This window comes from Stegostoma tigrinum, chromosome 42 (assembly GCF_030684315.1).
Source record: "Stegostoma tigrinum isolate sSteTig4 chromosome 42, sSteTig4.hap1, whole genome shotgun sequence".
NCBI classification, from domain to species: domain Eukaryota; kingdom Metazoa; phylum Chordata; class Chondrichthyes; order Orectolobiformes; family Stegostomatidae; genus Stegostoma; species Stegostoma tigrinum.
In genome coordinates, this window is record NC_081395.1 from 4,369,202 (window position 1) to 4,394,927 (window position 25,726).

General features: G+C 50.0%; 2 protein-coding genes across 2 annotated transcripts in view; both read right to left on the reverse strand.

Moving 5' to 3' along the window:
* LOC125449285 (fermitin family homolog 3-like) overlaps positions 1–19,317 on the reverse strand; it is a 28,164-nt gene extending 8,847 nt beyond the window's left edge. Inside the window, exons 1-3 of the mRNA XM_059641487.1 lie at positions 19,200–19,317; positions 9,587–9,764; positions 769–1,002 (exon numbers count right to left, since the gene is read on the reverse strand). Of these exons, the coding sequence (XP_059497470.1) occupies positions 769–1,002; positions 9,587–9,752 (400 nt within the window). The 5' untranslated portion in view covers positions 9,753–9,764; positions 19,200–19,317. The remainder of the gene's footprint in view (positions 1–768; positions 1,003–9,586; positions 9,765–19,199) is intronic.
* Positions 19,318–24,411: 5,094 nt separating this feature from the next.
* stip1 (stress-induced phosphoprotein 1) overlaps positions 24,412–25,726 on the reverse strand; it is a 39,841-nt gene continuing 38,526 nt past the window's right edge. The window contains exons 13-14 of the mRNA XM_059641449.1: positions 25,486–25,658; positions 24,412–24,856 (exon numbers count right to left, since the gene is read on the reverse strand). Of these exons, the coding sequence (XP_059497432.1) occupies positions 24,784–24,856; positions 25,486–25,658 (246 nt within the window). The 3' untranslated portion in view covers positions 24,412–24,783. The remainder of the gene's footprint in view (positions 24,857–25,485; positions 25,659–25,726) is intronic.

Sequence of the window (25,726 nt, forward strand, 5' to 3'; positions counted from 1 at the left end):
GTGAGAGAGAGCGCGAGCGAGAGTGAGAGAGAGCGCGAGCGAGAGAGAGAGCGAGAGAGAGCAAGAGAGAGAGCAACAGAGACAGCAGAGAGAGTGAGAGAGCGCGAGAGAGTGAGAGAGATAGAGAGAGAGAGAGCGAGAGAGAGAGGGAGAGCAACAGAGAGAGACAGCGAGAGAGAGAGAGCGAGAGAGCGAGAGAGAGAGAGAGAGAGGGAGAGCAACAGAGAGAGAGCGAGAGAGAGAGAGATAGAGAGAGAGAGAGCGAGAGAGAGAGGGAGAGCAACAGAGAGCGTGAGAGAGAGAGAGAGCGAGAGAGAGAGTGAGCGAGAGAGCGAGCGAGAGTGAGAGAGAGAGTGAGAGAGAGAGAGAGCGAGAGAGAGAGCGAGAGAGAGAGGGACAGCAACAGAGAGAGAGAGCGAGAGAGAGAGAGAGATAGAGAGAGAGAGAGCGAGAGAGAGAGGGAGAGCAACAGAGAGAGAGCGAGAGAGAGAGAGAGGGAGAGCAACAGAGAGAGAGCGAGAGAGAGAGAGATAGAGAGAGAGCGAGAGAGAGAGGGAGAGCAACAGAGAGCGCGAAAGAGAGAGAGAGTGAGAGAGACAGAGACAGAGCGAGAGAGAGAGAGAGAGAGAGAGCGAGAGGTAAGTAGCAGAGGAGGTGGATGTGGCGGGGTGGGGGGGGTGGTGGTGGGTGTGAAATGAGAGGGAATGGAGACAATGTGAGAGAGAGATGTAGGGGACCAGCTGGGGAAGGGGGATGCAGAGGACTCACTGAGCATCTTGCAGATGCCGATGACGGAGCTGAAGACCGGGCTGGAAAAGCTTGCTCTCAGTTTGACCGTTCGGAGGTTGGGCAGTTGGAGACGCAGGGACTTGTGTTGAGGGGTGAACAGCAGCTTGGCGTCGGCCTGAATGCCACACTTGTCCAGGGTCCAGTTGGTTTTCAGAACCCAGCGTTTCTTCTGTTCCCACCACAGCCCGTGGTCCGACCAGTTCTTCTTTATCTCTGACAAACAGATAGGCAGAAATCAAACATCCCCACATCCTGGGCCGACTGGATAGTCTTGGAAATAAGGAGCAGTGACCATCCCAACCTTCCCTCCATCAGCCATCTTACAGCATCACGGGAGCCTGACTGACCCAGTCACCAGATTACCAACATCCCAATGCCCCCTCCCCATCCCTGTCACCCCCTCTGGCCCTTCCCCATCCCTGTCGCCCCCTCCCCATCCCTGTCACCCCCTCTGGCCCCTCCCCATCCCTGTCGCCCCCTCCCCATCCCTGTCGCCCCCTCTGGCCCTTCCCCATCCCTGTCGCCTCCTTCAGCCCCTACATCCCTCCCAGACCTCTCGCAGATCCCGTCTTTTTTTTTATTCATTAGATGAGGGTGTCTCCGGCCGGGTGGCATTTATTGCCCTTCCCTAATTGCCCAGGGGGCAGTTCAGAGTCAACCACATTGCCGTGGGTCTGGAGTCACACGTAGGCCCAGACCAGGTAAGGATGGCAGTTTCCTTCCCTAAAGGACATTAGTGACCCAGATGGGATTTTCCAATAATTAACAACGGATTCATGGTTATTATTAGATTCTTAATTCCAGATATTTTTATTGAATTCAAATTCCACCCTTTGCTGAGGCAGGATTTGAACCTGGATCCCCTGGGTTTCTGGATTAACAGGTCAGTGATAATCCCACTAGACCATTGCCCCCACCCCCCCCCCCCCCACCTTGGCGAAGGCTTCGATGAGGGAAGAGGGGAGTGTAAAACATCCCAAGACCATCTAGTGGAAGAAAGAGGAGCGGAGGGAGGCTTCTCCCCAGCGGTCCTGAGGCCAACGTCACTGAGCACAGATGGTCAGGGTCGCTCCCAAAAGACTATAGGTGGGATCTTGCTGTGCCTCCTGCAGTTTGCACAGTCCAAAACGAGACCGCAGGTCAAAAATAAAGTTCTTTTATTCAGGTTCCAAGGTCCCGAAAGGCGCAGTCTGAAATGCAAATCTCATACAGAGCGGCTCTGGGCCGGACGTCACTTTTGACAGGACAAAAATACACAAGCGGGTGATGGGGAGGGACAGCACCCTGCCTGCTGATAACTCCGGCCTCCTGTCGCGATAATGCCCTTTCATCCTCCTTCATTGTCAGCTGGATTGGGCTCTATCCCTGCAGATTCCGACCGTCAGTGAGTCAGCTCATTTATCTCGGAATATACAGCTGGAGGCAGGGCAGGGAAGGCACACGCTGATAGCAGCGAGACTTGCTGCCAACATTCAATAATAGGCATCTGTCCGGGAAAGGGGGGCATTACACCACCCCCCAAGGCTAACCACAGCTCTCCGATATCCCAGCATTCAGAACCCACAATGACCTGCATTTCCAGCAGCAAGCAGTCATAACACTCACTTGACACAGCAAGCAGGCCACTCTCCCTTCTGTCACCTACTATCCCCTCCAGCCCCCTACAGTCCCTCCCTAACTCTGCCAACCCCTCCATCACCTACACCCCCTCCAGCCCCCATGCCCCCTCCCTATCTCTACCATCCCCCTCCATCACCTATACCCCCTCCCTATCTCTGTCACCCCCCCAGCCCCAACGCCCCCTCCCTATCTCTACCATCCCCCTCCATCACCTATACCCCCTCCTTATCTCTGCCATCCCCTCCAGTACCAGCCCCTGGGGCATCCCCCAATTCTCATCACTGCATTACTGGGGGCCGTGACCTCGGGACGTCCTTCCCTAACCCTCTCTCCTGCCCTTGCCCTATAGGATGCTCCTTAAAACCGACCTTCTCACCCCTTTCGGTTGTCTGTCCCTAATAACCCCTAATGTGTGATGCTCCTTGGGGATTGGAAAGGTGCTAAACATCACGAAGTTGCTGTTGACATCCAAGATGAATTGGTGATAACACAGGGATGGGGTGGGGGCAGGACGGTGTCAGATGTAGGTACATACCTTGATGATGGTTGTTTGGAAAAGCGGGGGGGGGGGGGGGGTGCGGCTGCAGTGGTTTGGGTGACTGGGTGAAGGGTCTGGGGGAAGACCATTAGGGCTGTGTTTCAGATCGGTGTACATGCGTAGGCTTGTCGGGACAGGAGTGTGAGCAATGCAGCCTGGGCACAATGCTCTGGATTGGGAGCCCCCTGTGAAGAGTTACTGTTCACACAAAATGTGCTTAATGCCTTACAAAGGTGTGGCAGGTGGACGATGGCCTAGTGCTGGGTGGCTAATTCAGGGACCCAGGTCATCGTTTGGGGACTTGGGTTCGAATCCTGCCACAGCAGATAGTGGAATCTGAATTCAATAACAAAAAAAATCTGGGATTAAGAGTCTAATTATGGTTCATCTGGTTCACTAATGTCCTTTAGGGGAGGAAACTGCCATCCTTACCTGGTCTGGCCTACATGTGACTCCAGACCCACAGCAATGTGGTTGACTCAAACTGCTCCTCTGGGCAATTAGGGCTGGGCAATAAATGCTGGTCTAGCAATGAATAATAAAGGAAACTTCTATATCTGTTCAGAACACGGCCCCAAACAACACTTCCTACAACTTAGTGCTTCACATTCTGCCTTCGATTTCCCCCCGATTAGGATCAGGCAGTTCAGCCCATCAATCCCATGCCAGCTCTTGGAAGACCTCTCTTCCCTCCCTGATGCTCCTCTGGTGAGCAGCCCTCCTGCCGCTGGGAATAATTTCTCCCTCATTGTCTCAGTTGAACAGCTCCCTTCCTGGTTCTGTGCACCTCCATTCAATTCCCCGCCCCACCCACCAACCTTCCCGGCTCCAACAAGATGGTATCGCAGATGTTATGACTAGTTAGTCAGAACCCTCCGACAGTGTGGTGCTCCCTCGGCCCTGAACCTAAGATAGCGCGGCACCCTGATAGCACTGACCCTCTGACAGTGCCCCCTCCCTCAACACTGACCCCCCGACAGTGCGGCGCTCCCTCAGCACTGACCCTCCAACAGTGCCCGCTCCCTCAGCACTGACCCTCCGACAGTGCCTGCTCCCTCAGCACTGACCCTCCGACAGTGCCCCCTCCCTCAGCACTGACCCTCCGACAGTGCCCGCTCCCTCAGCACTGACCCTCTGATAGTGCCCGCTCTTTCAGCACTGACCCTCCAACAGTGCGCCCTCCCTCAGCACTGACCCTCCGATAGTGCCCCCTCCCTCAGCACTGACTGTCCCCTGTCTTGGACCTTACTGAAGTGGCTCTTTTGTCCCAGCTCTCACATAGCCTGTCAGAACTTGTACACCGACAATCCTGATGAGTTTAATTTAAATGTCTCTGCTTAACCTCTCCTCATAAGGCTGTCCCTCCATCCGTGGGATCAGCCGAGAGAACCTTCCCTGGACTGCCCCCAATGCCAGTCTGTCTCTGCTTAGATACGGGGCCCCTAAACCGCTCACAGTATTCCAGCTGTGGTCTGACCAGTGCCTTCTATCATTTCAGCAAAACCTGGCTATTCTTATCCTTCGAAATGAAGGCCCACACTCCATTGGCCTTCCCTATGACCAGCTGGACTCGGATGCAAGTGCTTTGTGCCCAGCGATTCCCAAATCTCTCTGTTCCTTAGCTTTCTGCAGTCTTTTCCCCCTCTGCAATAACATACTACTTTTCCATTCTTCCTGCCAATGTCACTGTTTCCCCACACTATATTCCATCCCACTACTTTGTTGCCCACTCAGCTAACCTGTCCATATCCATCATGCAAATGCCCTGGGTCACCCTCAGCACTCTCCCTCGCCACCTCTCTGGAAATGGAGTCTTGGGATAAGGTGGTGGCCTTAATGGACTGAGATGAGGAGAAATCCCTCTTCTTGTGCCGTGCGAATCTTTGGGAGTCCCCTACCCCGGATGGCAGCGTGATTTGAGGACAACCAAAGCAGAAATCGATAGGCTTCTGGATATTCACTACAGCAAGGGACGTGGGGATAGTGTGGGGGAGAAGGGGTTGAGGTCAAAGGTCAGGCTGGAAGGCCTACTCACAGGTTCTAATGGGGGGAGGCATCATTACAGAATAGGGTTTGAGGGAAATTCTTCTTCCGGGCGGGACAGTAAATGCTTGGAATTCTCTACACCAATGAGCTACAGTGGCGGGAATGCTGAAAGTGCTTTGAGAGAAGATGAGGATAGATTTTTTTTTGTTTAGAAATGTTAGGGGGGTTGAGAGGCCTGGAGCAGTTGATATCAATGAGGATTTAAGGCCTTGGGTGGACTTGCCAACGATTTTGGGGCTTTCTCCTGCTCCCATTCCTTACGGAAATTAGGAATTGGGAGGGGCAGGAGGGGGACAAGGCAGCTTGGGTTGTGAAGAGCGCCATATGAGCACAGGGCAGTGGTTGCCCCCTCCAGGTTGGGAAGGTGGGGGCCCTCAGTATCAACACTTGCACAACGTCGAAGCTCAGCTTGTGGTGACTGGACAGCAATGGTGACTCAGTCTGGATGCCTCCCACGGGAACCCGAGGCTTCAGTCCTCACCACTTCCTCAATCCATTAGCTCATCCCTGGGGGTTACATCAACTGTCACAGCTCAGAGGAAGGTCATTCAGCCTCTTGTGAGCATACTGGCTCCCTGAATGAGCAAACACACCCAGTTCCACTCCTCCAAACCTCTTTGACCTTGCACCTTCCTCCTCTACACATAATGTCATACAAGGAGTGGCTGATGACGCTGGGTCTCAATGGGGTTTAGAAGGATTGAGGGAGGTTGGGGGGATTAGACTGAATCTTACAGAACACTGAGCAGCCTGGGCAGAGTGGATGTGGAGATGATGGAGAGAAAGGACTCCAGGACACAGGCTTAAGATGAACGACCATTTCGAACTGAGATGAGGAGGAATTTCTTCAGCCCCGTAGTTAACCTGTTGATTCTATTGCCACAGAGGGCCGTGGAGGGCAGGCCAGCGAGCGTACTTAAGACAGACATAGATAGGTTCCCAAATCTCCTCACATCCCTGGGGAGTTCCTCACATGAGTCACCCGCTCCTTCCAAAAACAAGGTTGGTGGGGAGAGGGGGTTCCCCGAAAGGTGGATCTCCTCCCCGTTAAACACAAGCAATGATCTGACTTTTGACGCACAGTTCTGGGGGGGGGGGGGCGCTAGAGATGTGACTCGCGTTAGCACGTTTCCCCACACCCCACGCTCTCCCTGTCAAAGCTGAGTCAGAAACCTCAGGGACTTTTAAGCGACTCTTGGATAGGCACGTGGAGGTAGTAAAATGTAGGGATATGCAGGGTAGTTTGATCTTAGTGGGATAATAGGTTGGCACAACATCGTGGGCCGAAGGGCCTGTACTGCGCTGTTCTACGTTCTGTGTTAAAATGGCCGTACTGCCTCTAATGCAAATGATGTCTTCTCTGGGCCTGGAGATCTGCATCTCGGGTGCTTCCTCTGCCCCGTTTCAATTCAGTTTCTGCCAAAGTCCTGCCATCAGCAGCCCGGTCTTGCTGTACAGGCCTCAGTCAGCGTCACCCCTCCCCTCGCCCCCAACCACCATCACCACGTGACTCTCCAGTCAACGCTACTGTTCCTCTCCCGCTTCGCCTTCTGCTGATCTGACAGCTCAGAACCACATCCTTCCTCTCAGGCAGGAAATTAAAAAACACAACACAGACTGCAGCAAACCTGTGCAGTTCCCCCAGCAGCCCGCCTCCAGCCACATCTCGGACTAGGCAGGCTGCGGCCTAGTACATAAATAGGCCCTCGGTGTGGTTGTCCACATCAGAGTGGACAACGTGACTCCAGGCCCACCATGAGGGCCGAGTTGCCTCCCAACTGCAATAGACACCGGGCCCGGCCACACCGAATGTTTAAACAATGTGCAGCTTCGAGGGTCTCCATTCTTTGTAAAGTGAAAGATGGAGTCGCTCTTGTCCCAGAGGGCTCTCTCACTCGTCGTAGGATCCCGGTATTGCGAAAGCAGACCATTTGGCCCATCGACTCTCTCTGAAGAGGAGCATCATCCCAGCCAGACCTACCACCCCAACCCCCATCCCTGCATTTCCCATGGCCAATCCACCCTAACCCGCACATCCCTGGACACTATGAGGCAATTTCCCATGGCCCATCCAACCTAAGATGCACACCTTTGGACCGTGGGAGGAAACCGGAGCACCCGGAGGAAACCCCACACAGACATGGGGAGAATATGCAAACTCCACACAGACAGGGATTGAACCCCTGGCGCTGTGAGACAGCATTGCCAACCACTGAGTCAACGTGCCACCCCATCGAAGGGAGATGACTGGTGTTGGTTTAATCAGAAGGTTACCGTACCTCAGGCGACAGCAAGGTTGAGAAGTCCTTCAGGGTGACGTCAGTCAGTTGCAGGAACTGAACCCACACTCTTAACATCACTCTGCATCACAAACCACCCGTACAGCCAAGTGAGCTAACTGATTGTACAGGGCATCAGTTAGGGCCACTTTTGGAATACTGTGTGCAATTCTGCTCACTCTGCTGTAGGAAGGATGCTGTGAAACTCGAAAGGGTTCAGAAAAGATTTACAAGGATGTTGGAGGGTTTGAGCTACAGGGAGGGGCTGAATGGTCTGGGGCTATTTTCCCTGGAGCGTCGGGGGCTGAGGGGGGTACCTTATAGAGGTTTATAAAATCATGAGGGGCATGGAGAGGGTGAATAGACAAGGTCTTTCCCCCCAGGCTGGGTGGGAGTCCAAAACTAGAGGGACATAGGGTTAAGGTGAGAGGGGGAGGATTTAAAAGGGACCTGAGGGGTAACTTTTTCACACAGAGGGTGGTGCGTGTATTGGAACGAGCTGCCAGAGGAAGTGGTGGGGGCTGGTACAGTTACAGCATTTAAAAGGCATCTGGTTGGGGACATGGATAGAAAGGGTTTAGCGGGATATGGACCAAATGCTGGCAAATGGGACCGGATTTATTTAGGATACCTGGGTCAGCGTGGGCTGGTCAGATCCAAGGGTCTGATTTTATGCTGTACAGCTCTGTGTGCCTTTGACTTCCACGTTTTGAGAACAACCATTGCAGGATTGAGTTTGTTTATCAACGATTAGTGGTGTGTGATGATTAAGCAAGTGGGTTATGAAGATTACAATGTGTTTAAAATAATAATGGTTAATGTAAAACAATGACCAGTTACACTCCTGAGGGAGATTTATCCCAGGGGCCGTTGAGCGGGTCGTCTCGCAACTAACCCAGGCTCAACTCTGGAGGAAATACCCCTTCATTTCAACCATACAGGTCGAACCTGATTGGCCCAGGTGCTTTCTGAAGGAACACACGAGAGAATGGCGTGTTTTTACAAGTCCAAACAGACGCGATGCAACTTAGAGCTGCATTTGCAAAGACCAGGGAGCCACGCATCAATATAAAAAGCTTCCACAATTTGCATGCACACCACATTGCAAGGCTGATAGTCTTAGACTTGGTTGTCAGTGGAATGCTGTTTAAATTTAAACAACGCTTGTAACTTAGCTGTCGGTTGTCATGTACCTGGTGCGTTCTCTGTGGCACCATTAAGTTCCACGCTCTGTCCTTCAGCACGCTCCTCCTGCACAGTTTAGCTGTTGTACCCCATTTTTCGCTTACCGAGTCAGAGAGTCATACAGCACAGAAACAGACCCTTCGGCCCAACCGGTCTGTGCTGACCATAATCCCAAAGTAAACTAGCCTCACCTGCCTGCTCCTGGCCCGTATCCCAGCAAACCTTTCCCATTCATGAACAGAAACAAAGTTACTGGAAAAACGCAGCAGGACTGGCAGCGTCTGGAGAGGAGAAAACAGAGTTAACATTTCGGGTCTGGTGACCCTGTTCATGTATTTATCCAAGAGTCTTTCAAAAGCTGGAACTGTACTGACATTACTTCCTCAGGATGCTCATTCCACACAGCTGTACAGCACGGAAACAGACCCTTCGGTCCAACTCACCCATGCTGACCAATATCCTAAATTAATCCGGTCCCATTTGCCAGCATTTGGCCTCTATCCCTCTAACCCCTTCCTATCCATGTCCCCATCCAGATGCCTTTTAAATGCTGTAACTGTACCAGCCCCCACCACTTCCTCTGGCAGCTCATTCCATACACGCACCACCCTCTGTGTGAAACAGTTACCCCTCAGGTCCCTTTTACATCCTCCCCCTCTCACCTTAAACCTGTGCCCCTCTAGTTTTGGACTCCCCCCCCTCCCGACGGAAAAGGCCTTGTCTATTCACCCTATCCGTGCCCCTCATGGTATTATAAACCTCTATAAGGTCTCCCCCTCAGCCTCTGACACTCCAGGGAAAACAGCCCCAGACCATTCAGCCCCTCCCTGTAGCTCAAACCCTCCAACTGTGGCAAATAAGAAAAATCCAACAAAATGGGTCTTTTATCTGCTGCCTGTGTGCGTCCGCGCACAGCTACTTACTGGAGAAACTTAATATGACGTAGTCCTCATACACAGAAATCTCCTAACTAGGCAGGTCATTATGAACTGTCTGCAAGCGTGGTTGACCTAGGAAGGGAGTCTAGGCTTGAACGGAATGCGCCAGGCCTGACACAGTTTTGTCCATTACCCCCCGCCCCTCCCCCCCCGTCTCGCTGACACTGACCGTCAGAATTGAGCAGCCTCACCAATTTTTTCCACCAGCTGAAGGATGACGCCGCCAATGTGCACGCTCCCGTTCACTCTCAGGGTGATGGGCTCCGCCTCAGGGCCCAACTCTTCCACCACGATCTTCAGCTCCCAAGATGCATCTATGTAGTCCCCACTGGAAGTCTGGATGCCACCCTGAGCCATCCTTCAACATCCCTGGCAACAGCAAAAGGCAGCAGGTGAGCCAAACTGAGTTGCCAGCCCCGAAACTGTCCGAGCCTATCCGAGTTGCTCGATATGGTCAGGGAGGGTTTCCGATTTTAAAGCAGTCAGTGGCCACTGGGACAAGGTGGGTGTTGAGATCGAGACAGGCTGGAAGGAACACTGCATTCAATCCTGGTCTCTCTGCTACGGGAAGGATGTTGTGAAACTAGAAAAGGGTTCAGGAAAGATTTACAGGGATATTGGAGGGTTTGAGCTACAGGGAGAGGCTGGGGACTGTTTTTCCCAGAGCGTCGGAGGCTGAGGGGGGGACCTTATAGAGGTTTATAAAATCATGAGGGGCATGGATAGGGTGAATAGACAAGGTCTTTTCCCCCCAGGGTGGGGGGAGTCCAAAACTAGAGGGGCATTGGGTTAAGGTCAGAGGGGGAGGATTTAAAAGGGACCTGAGGGGTAACTTTTTCACACAGAGGGTGGTGCGTGTATGGAATGAGCTGCCAGAGGAAGTGGTGGGGGCTGGTACAGTTACAGCATTTAAAAGGAATCTGGATGGGGACATGGATAGGAAGGGTTTAGCGGGATATGGGCCAAATGCTGGCAAATAGGACTGGATTGATTTAGGATATCGGGTCAGCATGGACGGGTTGGACCGAAGGGTCTGTTTCCGTGCTGTACAGCTCTGTGACTGAAGGGCTGACTCCTGCTCCTTGTTTCTAGGGTTTCCGTGAGGTGAGATTTGAGGAGACTGGGCCTACATTCTCTGGAGTTTAGAAGACTAAAGAATATGGAATTCTAAACAAGAGGGAAAACAGGAAGTGGGATGGTTGGTGGCGGGAGGGAGTCATCCCTCTGATTTGGATTTGGGAGGACAGACAGATCTCAGGATAAGGGGTTGGCCATCTTGGACTGAGGTGAGGAGGGGGTGAGGTTTTTCCCCCCCCCCCACTCGGAGGGTGGGGAATCTTTGGAGTTTTCTTCCCTGGAGTCCAGCAGAGACTCAGTCACTGGGAATGTACAAGACGGAGTTTGAGAGGATTCTAGATATTAGAGATGGGAAGGGATCATGTGGGGAAAGCGGTTTTGTAGGTAAAGGATGCATTTGAGCAATTTTGCGGGAGAAATGGTCTAGCTCCTGCTTCTACGTTTACTGTAGCACGAACCCAGAAACCGACAAGGAGAGAGCAAGGGGAGACAAAGTGTGGCAGAGGCCGGGGGATGAAGGTTAGGTACAAAAGGTTGAGGAAAAGGAATTCAGAAGGTTGAAAGGTGGTCTAATTGAAACCAATAATGATCTTGCTGGGGAGTGGGGCAGAGGCTTGAAATGGTCCCCCTCCTGCAGAAAATTGAGAAATAAAAGCATCTCGCGTTGAAGATGGAGATGAGGAGGAACTCCTTATCTCCAAAGGTGGAGAGTCTGTGGAATTCTCTTCCCCCAGACAAGGTTGGACAGCATCACTGATTATTGTCAATGCTACGTTCAAGAGGTTTCTGATTGGCCATTGTTTTGGGAGGGGTTATGGCCTCAACCAGGTCTGCTATGAACTCAATGAATGGGCTAGCAGGCTCGAAGGGCTAAATGGCTCACTCCTGATACATCTTTTTAAAAAAATGTTATTTATTTATCTGGACTTTGGCATGTCCTCAGGGCATATGTGCATATACATGCACACAGAGACACACGCACGCACAGACACACGCAGACACGTGCACAGGCGCGCACACCAACACGCTCGTCCAGGCTTTTCCATGGGGTGCGTTTCTTTATCTTTTTGCTGGTTGCTATGGCCCACAACCAGTACGTGCGTGACCCTCATCAGGGCCTGGGGTGAAAGGGCAGAGGTGACCAGCCCTGATGGTTGTGAGAAATTTAAACTCTGCGTTGCCCGTGGGTTTTTTTTGGTTAGCACTCATCAGGACACGCACGCAGCAATGCCACGTTTCAGGTCATCACAACAATTTGCCCGACCAGGGACCAGGTTGGCAGGTCGACGCCGATTGGCTGAAGTGTTGCTATGGGGAATAGCACGGTCCAGGGTTGGTCAATGATTCGGCAACTTTTGGGTTTGTCCCGATGGGTGGAAGATGAGAAATGTTGGTTAACACAGCCGGCTTTTCAGCAATTGCCTTCCTGGGAGGTCCCTCTGAAACTGAGTTACTCTGATTAGCGAGCACTGCTGATGAATGGGCTGGGGACTGGGAGCTGCTCCCACTGTCTCACCCGAGTGGGCTACTGTCCTGCTACTGCCCAGCTGGTACCTGGTAAACCTTGGACCCAGGCTTTCCCAGCGTAATGTGTCGGACCTACATCCACTGGCAATTAAAGTCACGCCCAGTTAACAAAACACAGAAAACAATCTCCAGTGTTTGTTCCTTACATCCGTTTCTCTTTACAGCTGGAAGCTGAGTGCCACGATAAGGAACAAATGCTGGGAATTTGTTTTCTGTGTTTTATTAACTGGTCTGGAGTTTGGTTGCCAGTGGAGTGGTAGACGGCGAACGTAATACAGCAGAAATCAAGAGTCATACACCACTACTCAGCTGCAGTGTGTGTACCCAGCTCTCCCACTGCCCCCTCGGTGCCGACCCTCCGACAGCACGGCGCCCCCTCAGCGCCGACCCTCCGACAACGCGGCGCCCCCCCGAGATGAGGAAACATCCTCTCCACGTCTCCTTTGTCAATCCCCTTTCACATTTGGTACTGTTCAATTAGATCTCCTCTCATCCTTCTGACCTTTAAAAGTATTGTAAACTACTCAATCTGTCCTCACGTGACCAGAAGGTTAGGTGAGCAGTTAAAACATAGGCAGCTGGACTGCATCGTGGAAAAAATGTGAGGTTGCCAACTTTGTGAGAAGAACACAGAATCCCTACAGTGTGGAAACAAGCCCATCAGCCCAACAAGTCCACTCTGCCCCTCAGAACATCCCACCCAGACCCATCCACATCCCGCTATAATCCAGCTAAACGACACATCCCTGGGCACTATGGGACAATTTAGCACGGCCAACCCACCCTAACCTGCACATCCCTGGGCACTATGGGACAATTTAGCACGGCCAACCCACCCTAACCCGCACATCCCTGGGCACTATAGGACAATTTAGCATGGCCAACCCACCCTAACCCGCACATCCCTGGGCACTATGGGACAATTTAGCACGGCCAATCCCACCCTAACCCGTACATCCCTGGGCACTACGGGACAATTTAACACGGCCAATCTCACCCTAACCCGCACATCCCTGGGCACTATGGGACAATTTAACACGGCCAACCCACCCTAACCCGCACATCCCTGGACACTATGGGACAATTTAGCACGGCCAATCCACCCTAACCCCCACATCCCTGGGCACTATGGGACAATTTAGCACGGCCAACCCACCCTAACCCGCACATCCCTGAGCACTATGGGACAATTTAGCACGGCCAATCCCACCCTAACCCGCACATCCCTGGGCACTACGGGACAATTTAGCACGGCCAATCCACCCTAACCCGCACATCCCAGAACACCACGGGACAATTTAGCACGGCCAATCCATCCTAACCCGGTAGGAAACTGGAGCACCCAGAGAAAACCCACGCAGACATGAGGAGAATGTGCAAACTTCACACAGACGGTTGCCCGAGGGAATACTTGAATGCAGGTTCCTGGTGTAGTGAGGCAGCAGTGCTAACCACTGAGCCACCACGTTGGGGTGGGGGTGGGGGTGGGGGGGGGCGGTGGTGGCAAAGAGGGAGAGGGAGACACACTACAGGAAGGTGGGGCCAACATGATTCGGGAGGCCTGGTAAATGAATCAATACGTCAGCATGTAGCTACAGGGAGTAATTATAAGGCCAGATGAAAGAGAGCTCTTTACTACAAATGGAAACCTGGCTACAGCTTTACAGGGTGTTGGTGAGACCCTACGCTGTGCACAGAAGGGATATACTTGCATTACACACAGTTCAGAGAAGGTTGATCCTCAGACAGCACCTTCCAAACCCACAACCACTTCCATCCAGAAGGACAAGGGGCAGCAGCTACATGGGAACACCATCCCCTACATGTTCCCCTCCGAGACCCTCACCATCCCGACTTGGAAATCTATATTGGCTGTTCCTTCCGTGTCAAAATCCTAAGGGGGCATTGTGGATGTCGCCACGTGATACACTCTGCGGTGACTCAAGAAGGCAGGTCTCCACTGCCTTGAGGGGCAATTAGGGATAGGGGTGGGGGGGGCAATAAATGCTGGACAAACCCACGAATGGTTAAAGAGAATGCAAATCAGATTGAAAGAGGAATGGCCTGGGAGAGCCGGGGATGGTCTGGGGAGGGAGGCGATCCTTTGGGTGTGAGGTGGAGAGATTTGGAAGGTGACACTCATCCTTTGCCCCATGCCCCCTGAGTAACCCTTGAGCTGTTTGGTGGCTTCAATCTTGCGAACACTGGTCTCATCGCGAAGCTGACCCCGCCCCATGGCATAAGGTATGGCATTAAGTAGGAGGTTGGGGGGTGGTGCAGGGAAGAAGGTGGTGAGGGAGAAAGGGACTGTCCACTGTTCTCTTGCATACCGCACCCTCCCCAAACTCACGCAGGAACATTCCCCCGTCGCCTTCTGACCACGAATGGGCACCTAGGCTTGCCACAACATCCTGCCCGTGCCTCAGGATCGGAGCCTCTCTAACAACAGGAAGGAGCCTCCGAAGCTCGGGGCGGTTGAACTCTCTCTGGCTATTTATACCGACCGACAACCCAATTCTGCAGCTCAACTGGAGCGCGGCGGCCACCTCACTTCCACCTCGAGCCTTCCGCTTCAGCCAAACGCAATATGGCGGACCGGCTCCCAGCACCCCCACCCCCACCCCCCACCTCCCTCCCCACAAGTGAATTTCACAGAATCGGTGCCTTCTAAGCGCTCCACATTAGCTTCCGTTCTGTTCTAACACACCCCCTCCCTGCCCCCACCATCTTCCTGCCTTTTACTTCTCGCTTTCAATCCACTTCACCCTCTTGACCTTTCTATTAAGCGAAGGGCACAGCCCACTCACCCCTCTCTCAGCAGCGTGCTGTTTGGGTGAGAACTGAAAGAGAAGTCGTGGGGGGAGGTGCGGTGGAGGAAGAAGAGTTGGGGGGGGGGATGGAGAAGTGACCTCCTCATTTCTCCCTACTCCCTCCACCCCACCAGGTCCAATATTTGTCCCTTAACCTACATCGCTACAAAGGAGACAGTGACATGGTGCCCACAGCACTGGGCTAGCAATGCAGAAGCACCCCCCCGCCCCCACTCCTTAGGCTAATCTAGGGACACAGGTCCAAATCCAGGCACTGTTCCTGGTGGAAATTAAAATTCCATTAACAATAGATCTGGAATTGGTAGCTGGCGACGGTGAAATCAGACATTTGGACATTAATAGGAGAGGTTTAGCAGCATCTGCGTCAAACACTATAAAGACGATGGCCTAGTAGTGTTGTCACCGGGCTGTTAAGCCAGGGACCCTGGCAATGCTCTGGGAGTCTGGGTTCGAATTCCACCAGGCCGATGGTAGAATTTGAATCCAACAAAAATCCACAATTAAGAGTCTATTGATGAACCCATTTCCAATTGTTGAGGGGGGCAAAAGCCCATCTGGTTCACTAATGTTCCTTCAGGGTATGAAATTGCCATCCTAACCTGGTCTGGCTAAATGTGATTCCAGACCCACAGCAATGTGGTTGACTCTCAACTGGTCAATTAGAGGTGAACAATAAATGCTGGACTATCCAGAGATGCCCTCAACTTCTAAATGAATTTCAAAACAAAAATCCACTACTGACAATATTTGCTCTGTCCCCTGGCAACATAGACCATATATAACTCTGACCAACTAGCGATGTTCCTGTGAATGAATAAAAGTAATGCAGGGAAATTTAGGATGCCTGGTTGTCATGGACAAGTTGGACTGAAGGGTCTGTTTCTGAGCTGTAGGACTCTACCTGAGTCACTAATGCACTTTAGGGAAGAGAAATCTGCCATCTTTACATGTCTACATGTGACTCCAGACCCACGATGATGTGGTTGACTCTTAACTGCCCTCTGAAATGGCCAGAGAGAGGCACTCAATGGGGTAATTAGGGATGGGGAACAAACGCTGATCTCAACAGTGAACTGTGGTGATACCAAAGGAAAATCAAAGAGCTGGCTTGTTATCTCTACGAGAGCTTGCTGTGTGTGAATTCTATTGTAGGGGATATCAAAATGAATCTCTGTAGAAATGCAGATCTGGGTGCAAGGCAAATTCCCAAGTTAATACAAATCCAAGTTCTTTCTTCCTGCGAGATGCCTTTGGATGCAGCACAAGTATAAACTGAGATAAACAAAGGATCGATTTTGGTTTAGCACATGCAGGGTATATTACTGACTTATCTCTCAATTTTCTTTTCTTTTGCTTTCTCCCATTTTATCTGGAGTCACCACAATGCTCGCTTGACCAACCATCTCCTGCCATCAGTCACCCATTGCTCTTCCAATCCCACTGCATCTTATTCACTTCCCACAGCTTCCTTGAATCTGTTTTGAGTACTTCCTTGTTTTCCTCTTCATGGCTGTCCCATTTTGTCACTCACCTCATTATATGTCCTTTCTCTCTCTCTCCCTGCATCAGATGTTTCCAGCTTTTCATGGTTTATTTCTTACAACCTTGCCACAATCTGCTGATGGATCCTGACCTCCCTACTCCAAACGTCTAGCCCACTGTCATTGGTCCTCCCTTTTGGGTGTTGGCCAGGTTTGTGTCTCAAAACTGCCTTCCTTTCAGTTTCTTCCCCATTGACCGTTTTACATTGACCAACGTGTGCTCCCTGAAACCTTACAGTGTGGAAGCAGGCCATTTGGCCCAATTGGGTCCATACCAATCTCTGAAGAGCATCCCCAGACCCACCCCAATACCTTATCCCTGTAACTCTGCATTTCCCATGGCTAAACCACCTAGCCTACATTTTCCTGGATACTAATGGGGCAATGTAGTATGGCTGATTCACCCTAACCTGCACATCTTTGTACTGGGAAATGTGCAAACTCCACACAGACAGAGGGTGGAATCGAACCTGAGTCCCTGGTGGTGTGAGGCAGCAGTGCTAACCACTATCCATTGGGCCTGGATGACTTTAATCAGAAACATGGCTGTCCCTGCCACAACCAGATCTCTCTCCCTCACAAATGTCTGGGGGTGGTGATGTTCCATCAAGTCAATATGCGCAGCAGAGCAGGGAGGGTCAGTCACGAGAGGGTGAGAGATTGAAGACTATCAAAGAGGGAAAGAGAAGGAGAATGTTTTATTTGAGGCAGTGAGTTGTTGCGATCTGGGACGCATAGCCTGAAAGGGCAGGGTTGAGCAGATTCAACTGGAACATTCAAAATTGGGTAATTGCTTGAAAAGGAGCTGCCATTTTCTTGATGGGCCTAACGGCCTCTCTCTGTACCACATGATGTTTTATTTGTTTAACTTTTTTTTAAGAAACCATAAATGTTGATATCAATCTGACTTTTACAAGATGACATAATCGTCTTTTCTCCATCCTTTCCAGTCATCGGAAATGTCTCACTTCAGGGAGTTAATCTTTCAACTGAATATCCTGAGTAAAACAGACACCACACACACACACACACACACACAAACACACTCTCACGGGTGCTACATGGTCAACACAATGAGTCGGAGATTCAACAGTCACATTTCTGAACAGTTCAAGAACAGTAAATGGCCCCCAAGACATTATTCTAACACAAAGCACACTTAGAGGTTGTCCTTCCGGACAACTCACATTTGTATCCACTCGCTCAGCACAACAGCCCGAGTGCATCATTGGAATATAAATCAGATTAAAGAAAATTGACACCAAGTCACACAGTGACAAGATGCTAACAATAGCTCATTCAAAGACAACAGACTAAGGAGTGTCTTAAAAGGCAAGAGAGAAAAGATGGCAGAGAGAGACGGACAGGTTTAGGAAGGGAATTCCGACCTCAGGGTTCCAGGCAGCTGAAGGCACGGCCCCCAGTACTGGAGGGGCTAACAGAGACAGGGAGGGGGCGTAGGGGACTGGAGGAGGTGACAGAGACAGGGAGGGGCTGACAGAGACAGGGAGTGGGTATAGGGGATTGGAGGAGGTGACAGAGACAGGGAAGGGGTGAAGGGGGTGACAGAGATTGGTACAGAGCAGGTAAAATTGACAATAGTTCTGAAATATGCAAACAGGTGACCCTGGAGGACAGGACAGGAGGGTGTTGTGTATTTGCAGTGACAGCTGTTGAGTAATCTTGGAACGGAATACCTCATGATGAAACAGGAGACAGACAGTACAAGATAATGAAATGTGAGGCTGGATGAACACAGCAGGCCAAGCAGCATCTCAGGAGCACAAAAGCTGACGTTTCGGGCCTGGACCCGGGTCTAGGCCCGAAACGTCAGCTTTTGTGCTCCTGAGATGCTGCTGGGCCTGCTGTGTTCATCCAGCCTCACATTTTATTATCTTGAATTCTGCAGCATCTGCAGTTCCCGTTATCACAGACAGTACAAGCGCCAGTTTAAAGGGGTGCTTGTAGGGCAGTGGTGTTGGTCCTAACTTTTGCACCAGAAGACTAATGTTCAAGTCCCTCCTGTTCCCCGATACTTGTAACAGTATGTTCCATTGTTTTCAAACTCCTACAAAGTTCTATCTCTACAGGCTTTCAGGTCTGAGAACTCCTGAAATCCCATCAATAATAGCCAACAAAACAAACCCTCCATGAAGAAAAGTGAGGCAAGGAACCATTTAAGTGTGTAATTTGCACCCTCATGGGACAATCTCAACGATGTGAATGACCTTCACAGCCATTTGGCGTAACAAAAATAATTCTGGTTGCCTGAATGCACAACTAAGCATTTCACAACTCCCAAAAGAACTTACTAGAAGTTAACACAGCGGAGAATTTTTGTTTAAATCCCAGAAGTTAAATTCTCCACCCAACAGAGAAGGTGCAGAGTGACATGGAATCGAAGGGGCTGTTGGATTGAGCCAACGAGGGAGAAAGTGTTCCCTGAAGCAGGAGGGTAGGTCACCAGAGGGACACGGATTGAAGAGACTTGGGCAAAGGCCCCGAGGATGGGAGGAGAAATTTTTGCGCCGATTTCAATAGAATGCACTATGTAAAAGCATGGTGGAAGCTAACTCCAGCAACTTTCAGAAGGGAATTGACTAGACAAATACTCGAAAAGGCAACATTTGCAGGATGGGACAAAGTGGGAATAATTGGAGAAGTCAAGATTTGATGGGCTGAATAGCCTCCAGCAGTGCTGTATTAGTCGACGATGTAACACACGTACAGCACAAACACGTCTCACCAAAGCAAACTGACCTGCCCCTCGTTAAACACCAAGTTGACTAAGTAACCCCCAACCACGGTTCAACAGATTAAAACCTCACCAGTTTGCCCGAGGTCCAGCTGCTCCTGGTCACAGTTGGTGAATCGGTTAGCAAGTGTCTTTCCCTCTTAACATGTGCCAGAGATGAAACTTCCTGTTCTCTTTCTCTCTCGCCGAGCAGGGCGTTACCGACCAATTTCAAAACATGTAAGCAGTTTCCGTTAAGGGAGAAGTCTGTCCACCCAGGTCCCTAGTTTCTATTTAAAAAAAAACTGCCCTCCTGCAATATACACTGAAGTCAAAACAAAACTGAAGCCACCACCAGCGAGCTCCAGACTTACCTACTTGGCGGCTTTTGTAATCTCAAGGTGGTGACTGTACAAATGATGAAGCAGACAGGCATGCTAGGGCAAAGCGCTACACTCATTTACCTACCTGTAGCTGAGGATTTATGTTTACAGAGACTTGAGCTACTTGCCTTCAATCCCTACCCCTCTCCCAACCGGTGCTGTCACGTTTTCTTCTCGTTGGTTTCCAACCTTTGAAACCACTTGAAAAAGCTGGAGGTACTTTTTATTCCCTCTCCCAATAGAATTGCATCGAAGTTTGGGGTTTGTTGGAAGTTTGTCTGAACCAGTCCAACTGTTGGAGCATGTCTTCCGGGCAGCTCTCATGCACACCTTCAACACAACCTTCGACGTCCTTGCTTTTTAATTCGGTTGTGGGATAGAGGTGTCACTACCTGGGTCCAGCATTTACTGCTATCCCCTCCTTGAGAAGGTGATGGTGAGCTGCCTTCTTGAACCGCTGCAGTGCATTGACTCACAACACCGAAACAGTAGGGAATTTCAAGATTTTGACCCAGCGACACCAAAGGAATGGCAATACATTTCCAAGTCAGAATGGTGAGTGGCTAGGATGGGAGGTTGCAGGGGGTAGTTTTCTGATACTCTGGTGAAGGGAAAAAAATCTCCCAGATCATTTGTCACCACCTTTTGTTGTACAAATATATGTGACAATATTCCTTTCCTTTACTAACACACCAGTCACCGTTCTGAATGTCATATGAAATCATCTCTATATTACTCAGCAATCTCATGAAGTTTTCACAATGCAGACGTCACATCATTTGTATTGTCCATTGCACAACCTTCCTAAGAGGTGACTGTAACACCCCTAGATGCCAACTAGATTTTGCTATTTCTGGTGCAAAGATATCATAGAGCTTTAAACTTGAGTTATGTTCAACTGTTAAGCCAGCATCTTCTGAATCCACCTCTTACCTAGAGCGCCACCACTGGGACGACAAGGGGCACCAGATATACAGGAACACCACCCTCAGCAAACTCACCGCCTGGACTGCAGACATGCCCTGATCCGTAGATATAGTCAGTCATTCCGCTAGTGTCTCTGGGGAAAAAATCCCTGAATTCCCTCTAATGGCATTGTGAGTGTACAACCCCAAGGATTGCAGTGGTTCAAGCCAGCAGCCAACCACCACCACTATCACCAGAACAATTAGGGGGATGGATAAATAAATGCTGGGCCTAGCCAGGGATACACCTTAATGAATGAATACAAGTAAAACATTCCTGGGCCTTTACAGCCCAGAGTTTCTGCCTCAGATGCAAGAACAATACTACTACACTAGATGACCTCTCAGGTTGCATGTGTTAACGCTCCCCATTACTCTCAATGGAGAACTTAATATGGAGGAATGATGCTGCTGACTCAATGTATCTGAACAAAAGCATTTCCTTTTTCATGCATCTCTCATGCCCAGTATTGCTCTCCAAAAGTCAAATCTTGAATATTTACCAAGCTAGTCTCCCAACCCTTCCCTCATTAGTCTGTGACTAATCAACCTCTCATATTGTGACACTAATATTTCCTTGGTTCTGCACCCACAGAAAACCTGTTACACATGCTTACTCGTGGGCAGTAGGCTGCAGTTTTGACTTTTGGTGATCTAGAACACAGGGCTGGTATTTCCCCACCAAGAGGTAGATATTTTGAAGGTGCACCATTTCTCTGCCTCCTGACATGCTGGACAAGAAGCTTCCCTATCAAATAGTTACAACCCTGTCTGCATTATTACTTCAGGAAGGCCAATAATCTCTAATGGAAGAACGAGTAACATTGCATTGGAGTCAGAAAGCTCTGGGTACAACTCCCACTTGTCTGTCAGAGATGTGGCCTTTCGCTGCCATGTTGAACCAGTGACCCACCTATCTTCTCAAGTAGTAAAAAAATCCTCTAAAAACCAGTTTAAAAATCCTCAGAGATAATGGGAACTGCAGATGCTGGAGATTCCAAGATAATAAAATGTGAGGCTGGATGAACACAGCAGGCCAAGCAGCATCTCAGGAGCACAAAAGCTGACGTTTCGGGCCTAGACCCTTCATCAGAGAGGGGGATGGGGGGAGGGAACTGGAATAAATAGGGAGAGAGGGGGAGGCGGACCGAAGATGGAGAGTAAAGAAGATAGGTGGAGAGGGTGTAGGTGGGGAGGTAGGGAGGGGATAGGTCAGTCCAGGGAAGACGGACAGGTCAAGGAGGTGGGATGAGGTTAGTAGGTAGCTGGGGGTGCGGCTTGGGGTGGGAGGAAGGGATGGGTGAGAGGAAGAACCGGTTAGGGAGGCAGAGACAGGTTGGACTGGTTTTGGGATGCAGTGGGTAGAGGGGAAGAGCTGGGCTGGTTGTGTGGTGCAGTGGGGGGAGGGGATGAACTGGGCTGGTTGAGGGATGCAGTGGGGGAAGGGGAGATTTTGAAACTGGTGAAGTCCACATTGATACCATATGGCTGCAGGGTTCCCAGGCGGAATATGAGTTGCTGTTCCTGCAACCTTCGGGTGGCATCATTGTGGCAGTGCAGGAGGCCCATGATGGACATGTCATCAAGAGAATGGGAGGGGGAGTGGAAATGGTTTGCGACTGGGAGGTGCAGTTGTTTGTTGCGAACTGAGCGGAGGTGTTCTGCAAAGCGGTCCCCAAGCCTCCGCTTGGTTTCCCCAATGTAGAGAAAGCCAATGTGGTATACTGCATCCACTGTACCCGGTGCGGCTTTCTCTACATTGGGGAAACCAAGCGGAGGCTTGGGGACCGCTTTGCAGAACACCTCCGCTCAGTTCGCAACAAACAACTGCACCTCCCAGTCGCAAACCATTTCCACTCCCCCTCCCATTCTCTTGATGACATGTCCATCATGGGCCTCCTGCACTGCCACAATGATGCCACCCGAAGGTTGCAGGAACAGCAACTCATATTCCGCCTGGGAACCCTGCAGCCATATGGTATCAATGTGGACTTCACCAGTTTCAAAATCTCCCCTTCCCCCACTGCATCCCTCAACCAGCCCAGTTCATCCCCTCCCCCCACTGCACCACACAACCAGCCCAGCTCTTCCCCTCTACCCACTGCATCCCAAAACCAGTCCAACCTGTCTCTGCCTCCCTAACCGGTTCTTCCTCTCACCCATCCCTTCCTCCCACCCCAAGCCGCACCCCCAGCTACCTACTAACCTCATCCCACCTCCTTGACCTGTCCGTCTTCCCTGGACTGACCTATCCCCTCCCTACCTCCCCACCTACACCCTCTCCACCTATCTTCTTTACTCTCCATCTTCGGTCCGCCTCCCCCTCTCTCCCTATTTATTCCAGTTCCCTCCCCCCATCCCCCTCTCTGATGAAGGGTCTAGGCCCGAAACGTCAGCTTTTGTGCTCCTGAGATGCTGCTTGGCCTGCTGTGTTCATCCAGCCTCACATTTTATTATCTTAAAAATCCTCCCTCATTGGCCTGGCCAATATTTAAGTTTAAATTAATGCCACCAAACCTGGTTATCTGCTGATACTTATGATTTGGGCAACATTCAATTCAGGATAATGGGAACTGCAGATGCTGGAGAATCCGAGATAACAAAGCGTGGGGCTGGATGAACACAGCAGTCCAAGTAGCATTCAGGAGCACAAAAGCTGATGTTTCGGGCCTAGACCCTTCATCATAAGGGTCTCGGCCCGAAACGTCAGCTTTTGTGCTCCTGAGACGCTGCTTGGCCTGCTGTGTTCATCCAGCCCCACGCTTTGTTATCTTATATTCAATTCAGGATGCTGGATGGAGATCTGCAGCTGCTGTCTTTCAAGGTCAAGCCACCACCAGGAAGCCTTTGCAATTTGCTGCAGTGCATCTTACAACATTACAGCCACAAAATACCAGTGGCAGAAGGGTTGACTGTTTAAGGCAACATGAGGTGTCAATCAAGCAACTTGCTTTATCATTGAGTGTAACTAGCATTGAGAATAGTTCCTGCCCTCACAACTTAGAATCAACAGTGACCCCTGACGGATGTTGTTGGTATTGACTGCACAATTCTCAACCAACCAAATGTGGGTGCAGTTTAATTTATCCTGTGCTTGCTTGGGTTTGGAGGAATACTTCTGGAAGACAGCAGCTAGAATTTGCTTCAAACATGATACTTACCACCTTAAAAAGGAAAAAGAAGCCCAATTCATGCCAGTTCCTTTCTGTAGCGGAGCATTCAAGATCACAATTTCTCTTGCTGATTCAGCTGCCTGGCTAAGCTTAAAGAAAAACAGGAACAAGGAAGACCAAGCAGCAGCCAACTGCAGTGTTTATAACTCCTTCCTAAATCTGATTTGGAAGGAGTTAACAAATGCAGATGGCGTTCCCCTTAAATATAGAAAGTGTGAGGATTTCAAACTATTCAATTATACATGCAAGTGCTGTATGTGCTACAACTCAAATTCACCTCCACTTATTTGACAGAGAAGAAGTCCATTCTCCTTAGTATGCCGATGACCACATTCACGTCCCAGCTTTCAAAGGGAAAGCATATGAAGGTATCCGTGGAGAAGAGCTCAGTAAAACTGTCATCTTTAGATGTCAAAGAAACATTTGGAAGAAAAATACAATCCCCAAATATTCCAAACCCAGAACATTAAGATCAGTAGTTGATCTGAGCACGGCTCTCATCTTAGGCAGATGGAGGCAAGTAGTGGTGAAAAAACAAAACAAAATGGTAGTCGTGTATAATAAGATCTTGCTGGTTGCTCAGGCAAGCTACACATGAGAAATACGGTATTAAAAAGCACAGGCAATACAAAAATTGAGAAAGGAGAGAAAATACAGTCAAGAAGACAGATAAGTGAGGTGGGGTATGATATATAATGTGCAGCACTCTGATGAATACGCACACATTATGTCTGCAAATTGCAATAATTACAGCAAGAAACAGAACTGGACAGGGGATGCACAGATAGTTGGATACAACACTTTAATGCAACTCTTCGCATGCGATAAACTGCAAAATTTGAAAACCTCATCTCTACGGTTACTGCAAGGTTACATCAGCAATAGAGATGCATATTTCATACTGTCTTCTTAAAAATGGAAAAATAAAATTACAGAAAGTGCACAGGCTATAGGTTTGCACCAAGATTGTGCTAAATACCATTAGATCACAAAATAATCAGATGTCACAAATAAAAACAAAGATGAGATGCTGTACACTGTTTATTTTGGCTGCTTTAAATGTTTTTTTTCCTTTTACCCACCCTCCCCTAAATTCCCACAGGGCATGTTCCTGTCAGACGGTCCTAGTCTCATCTCTGCTGAAATCTTAAGAGTCATCACCGGATTGCAATGAGACCAACATCGATGAGTTTTTGAATCTTCTGGGCTATAACAGGATTCTTCAAGTGGCTGGGGAGGGAAGAGAGAATAAGCAGTTGAGGTAGTATGATCTGATAGAGCTCAGCAATAAAGCAGAGCAACAACTATTCATTCCCTCACCCCACATCTTTCTATTGCCACAACATGGAGTTTAACAATGCAATAGAAATTTAAGCAATTGATTTCACAATTTTAACTAAAAACACTGATTCATGAAGGAGGATTCAGAACTCATGCAAGAGAATGAAGATGAAAACATCTTTGCAGGTGACAGAGTGGCTCAGTGGTTAGCACTGCTTCCTCACAGCGCCAGGGACCCAGGTTTGATTCCACCCTCAGGTGAATGTATGCATGGACGTTGCACACACTCCCCATAGCTGTGCGGGTTTTCTTCAGGTCCTCTGGCTTCCTCCCAGAGTCACAAGATGTGAAGACTGGGTGGGTTGGCCATGCTAAATTGCCCATAGTGACTTGGGTTGTGTAGGCTAGGTGGGTTAGCCATGGTAAATGTGGGGTTACAAATACAGGATAGGAGGGTGGGGGCCTGGGTGGGATTCTCTTCGGAACATTGGTGCAGGCTCGATGGGCCATATGGCTTCTTTCAACACTGCAGAGATTCGATGATGCAATCTATTTTTCATTTGAGCACATCTACTCACTCGCTTAGTGCCTGAGGATCTTTCTGCATCTGCTCCAAGATCAACCTCATTGCAGGGTCACTCATGATCTGTTGCACCTCTGGATCACCCATGGCACGGCGCTTTACTTCTTCTGGAGTGTCATTCCGGTTATACTGCATCATGAGGCAGCGCTGATAACCTTCAGAAGCTTCCTAAAGAATTTCAGGAAAAAATTATCTGTTGCATCGTTTGATCTCATTGCTGGACAACATGCAGTAAC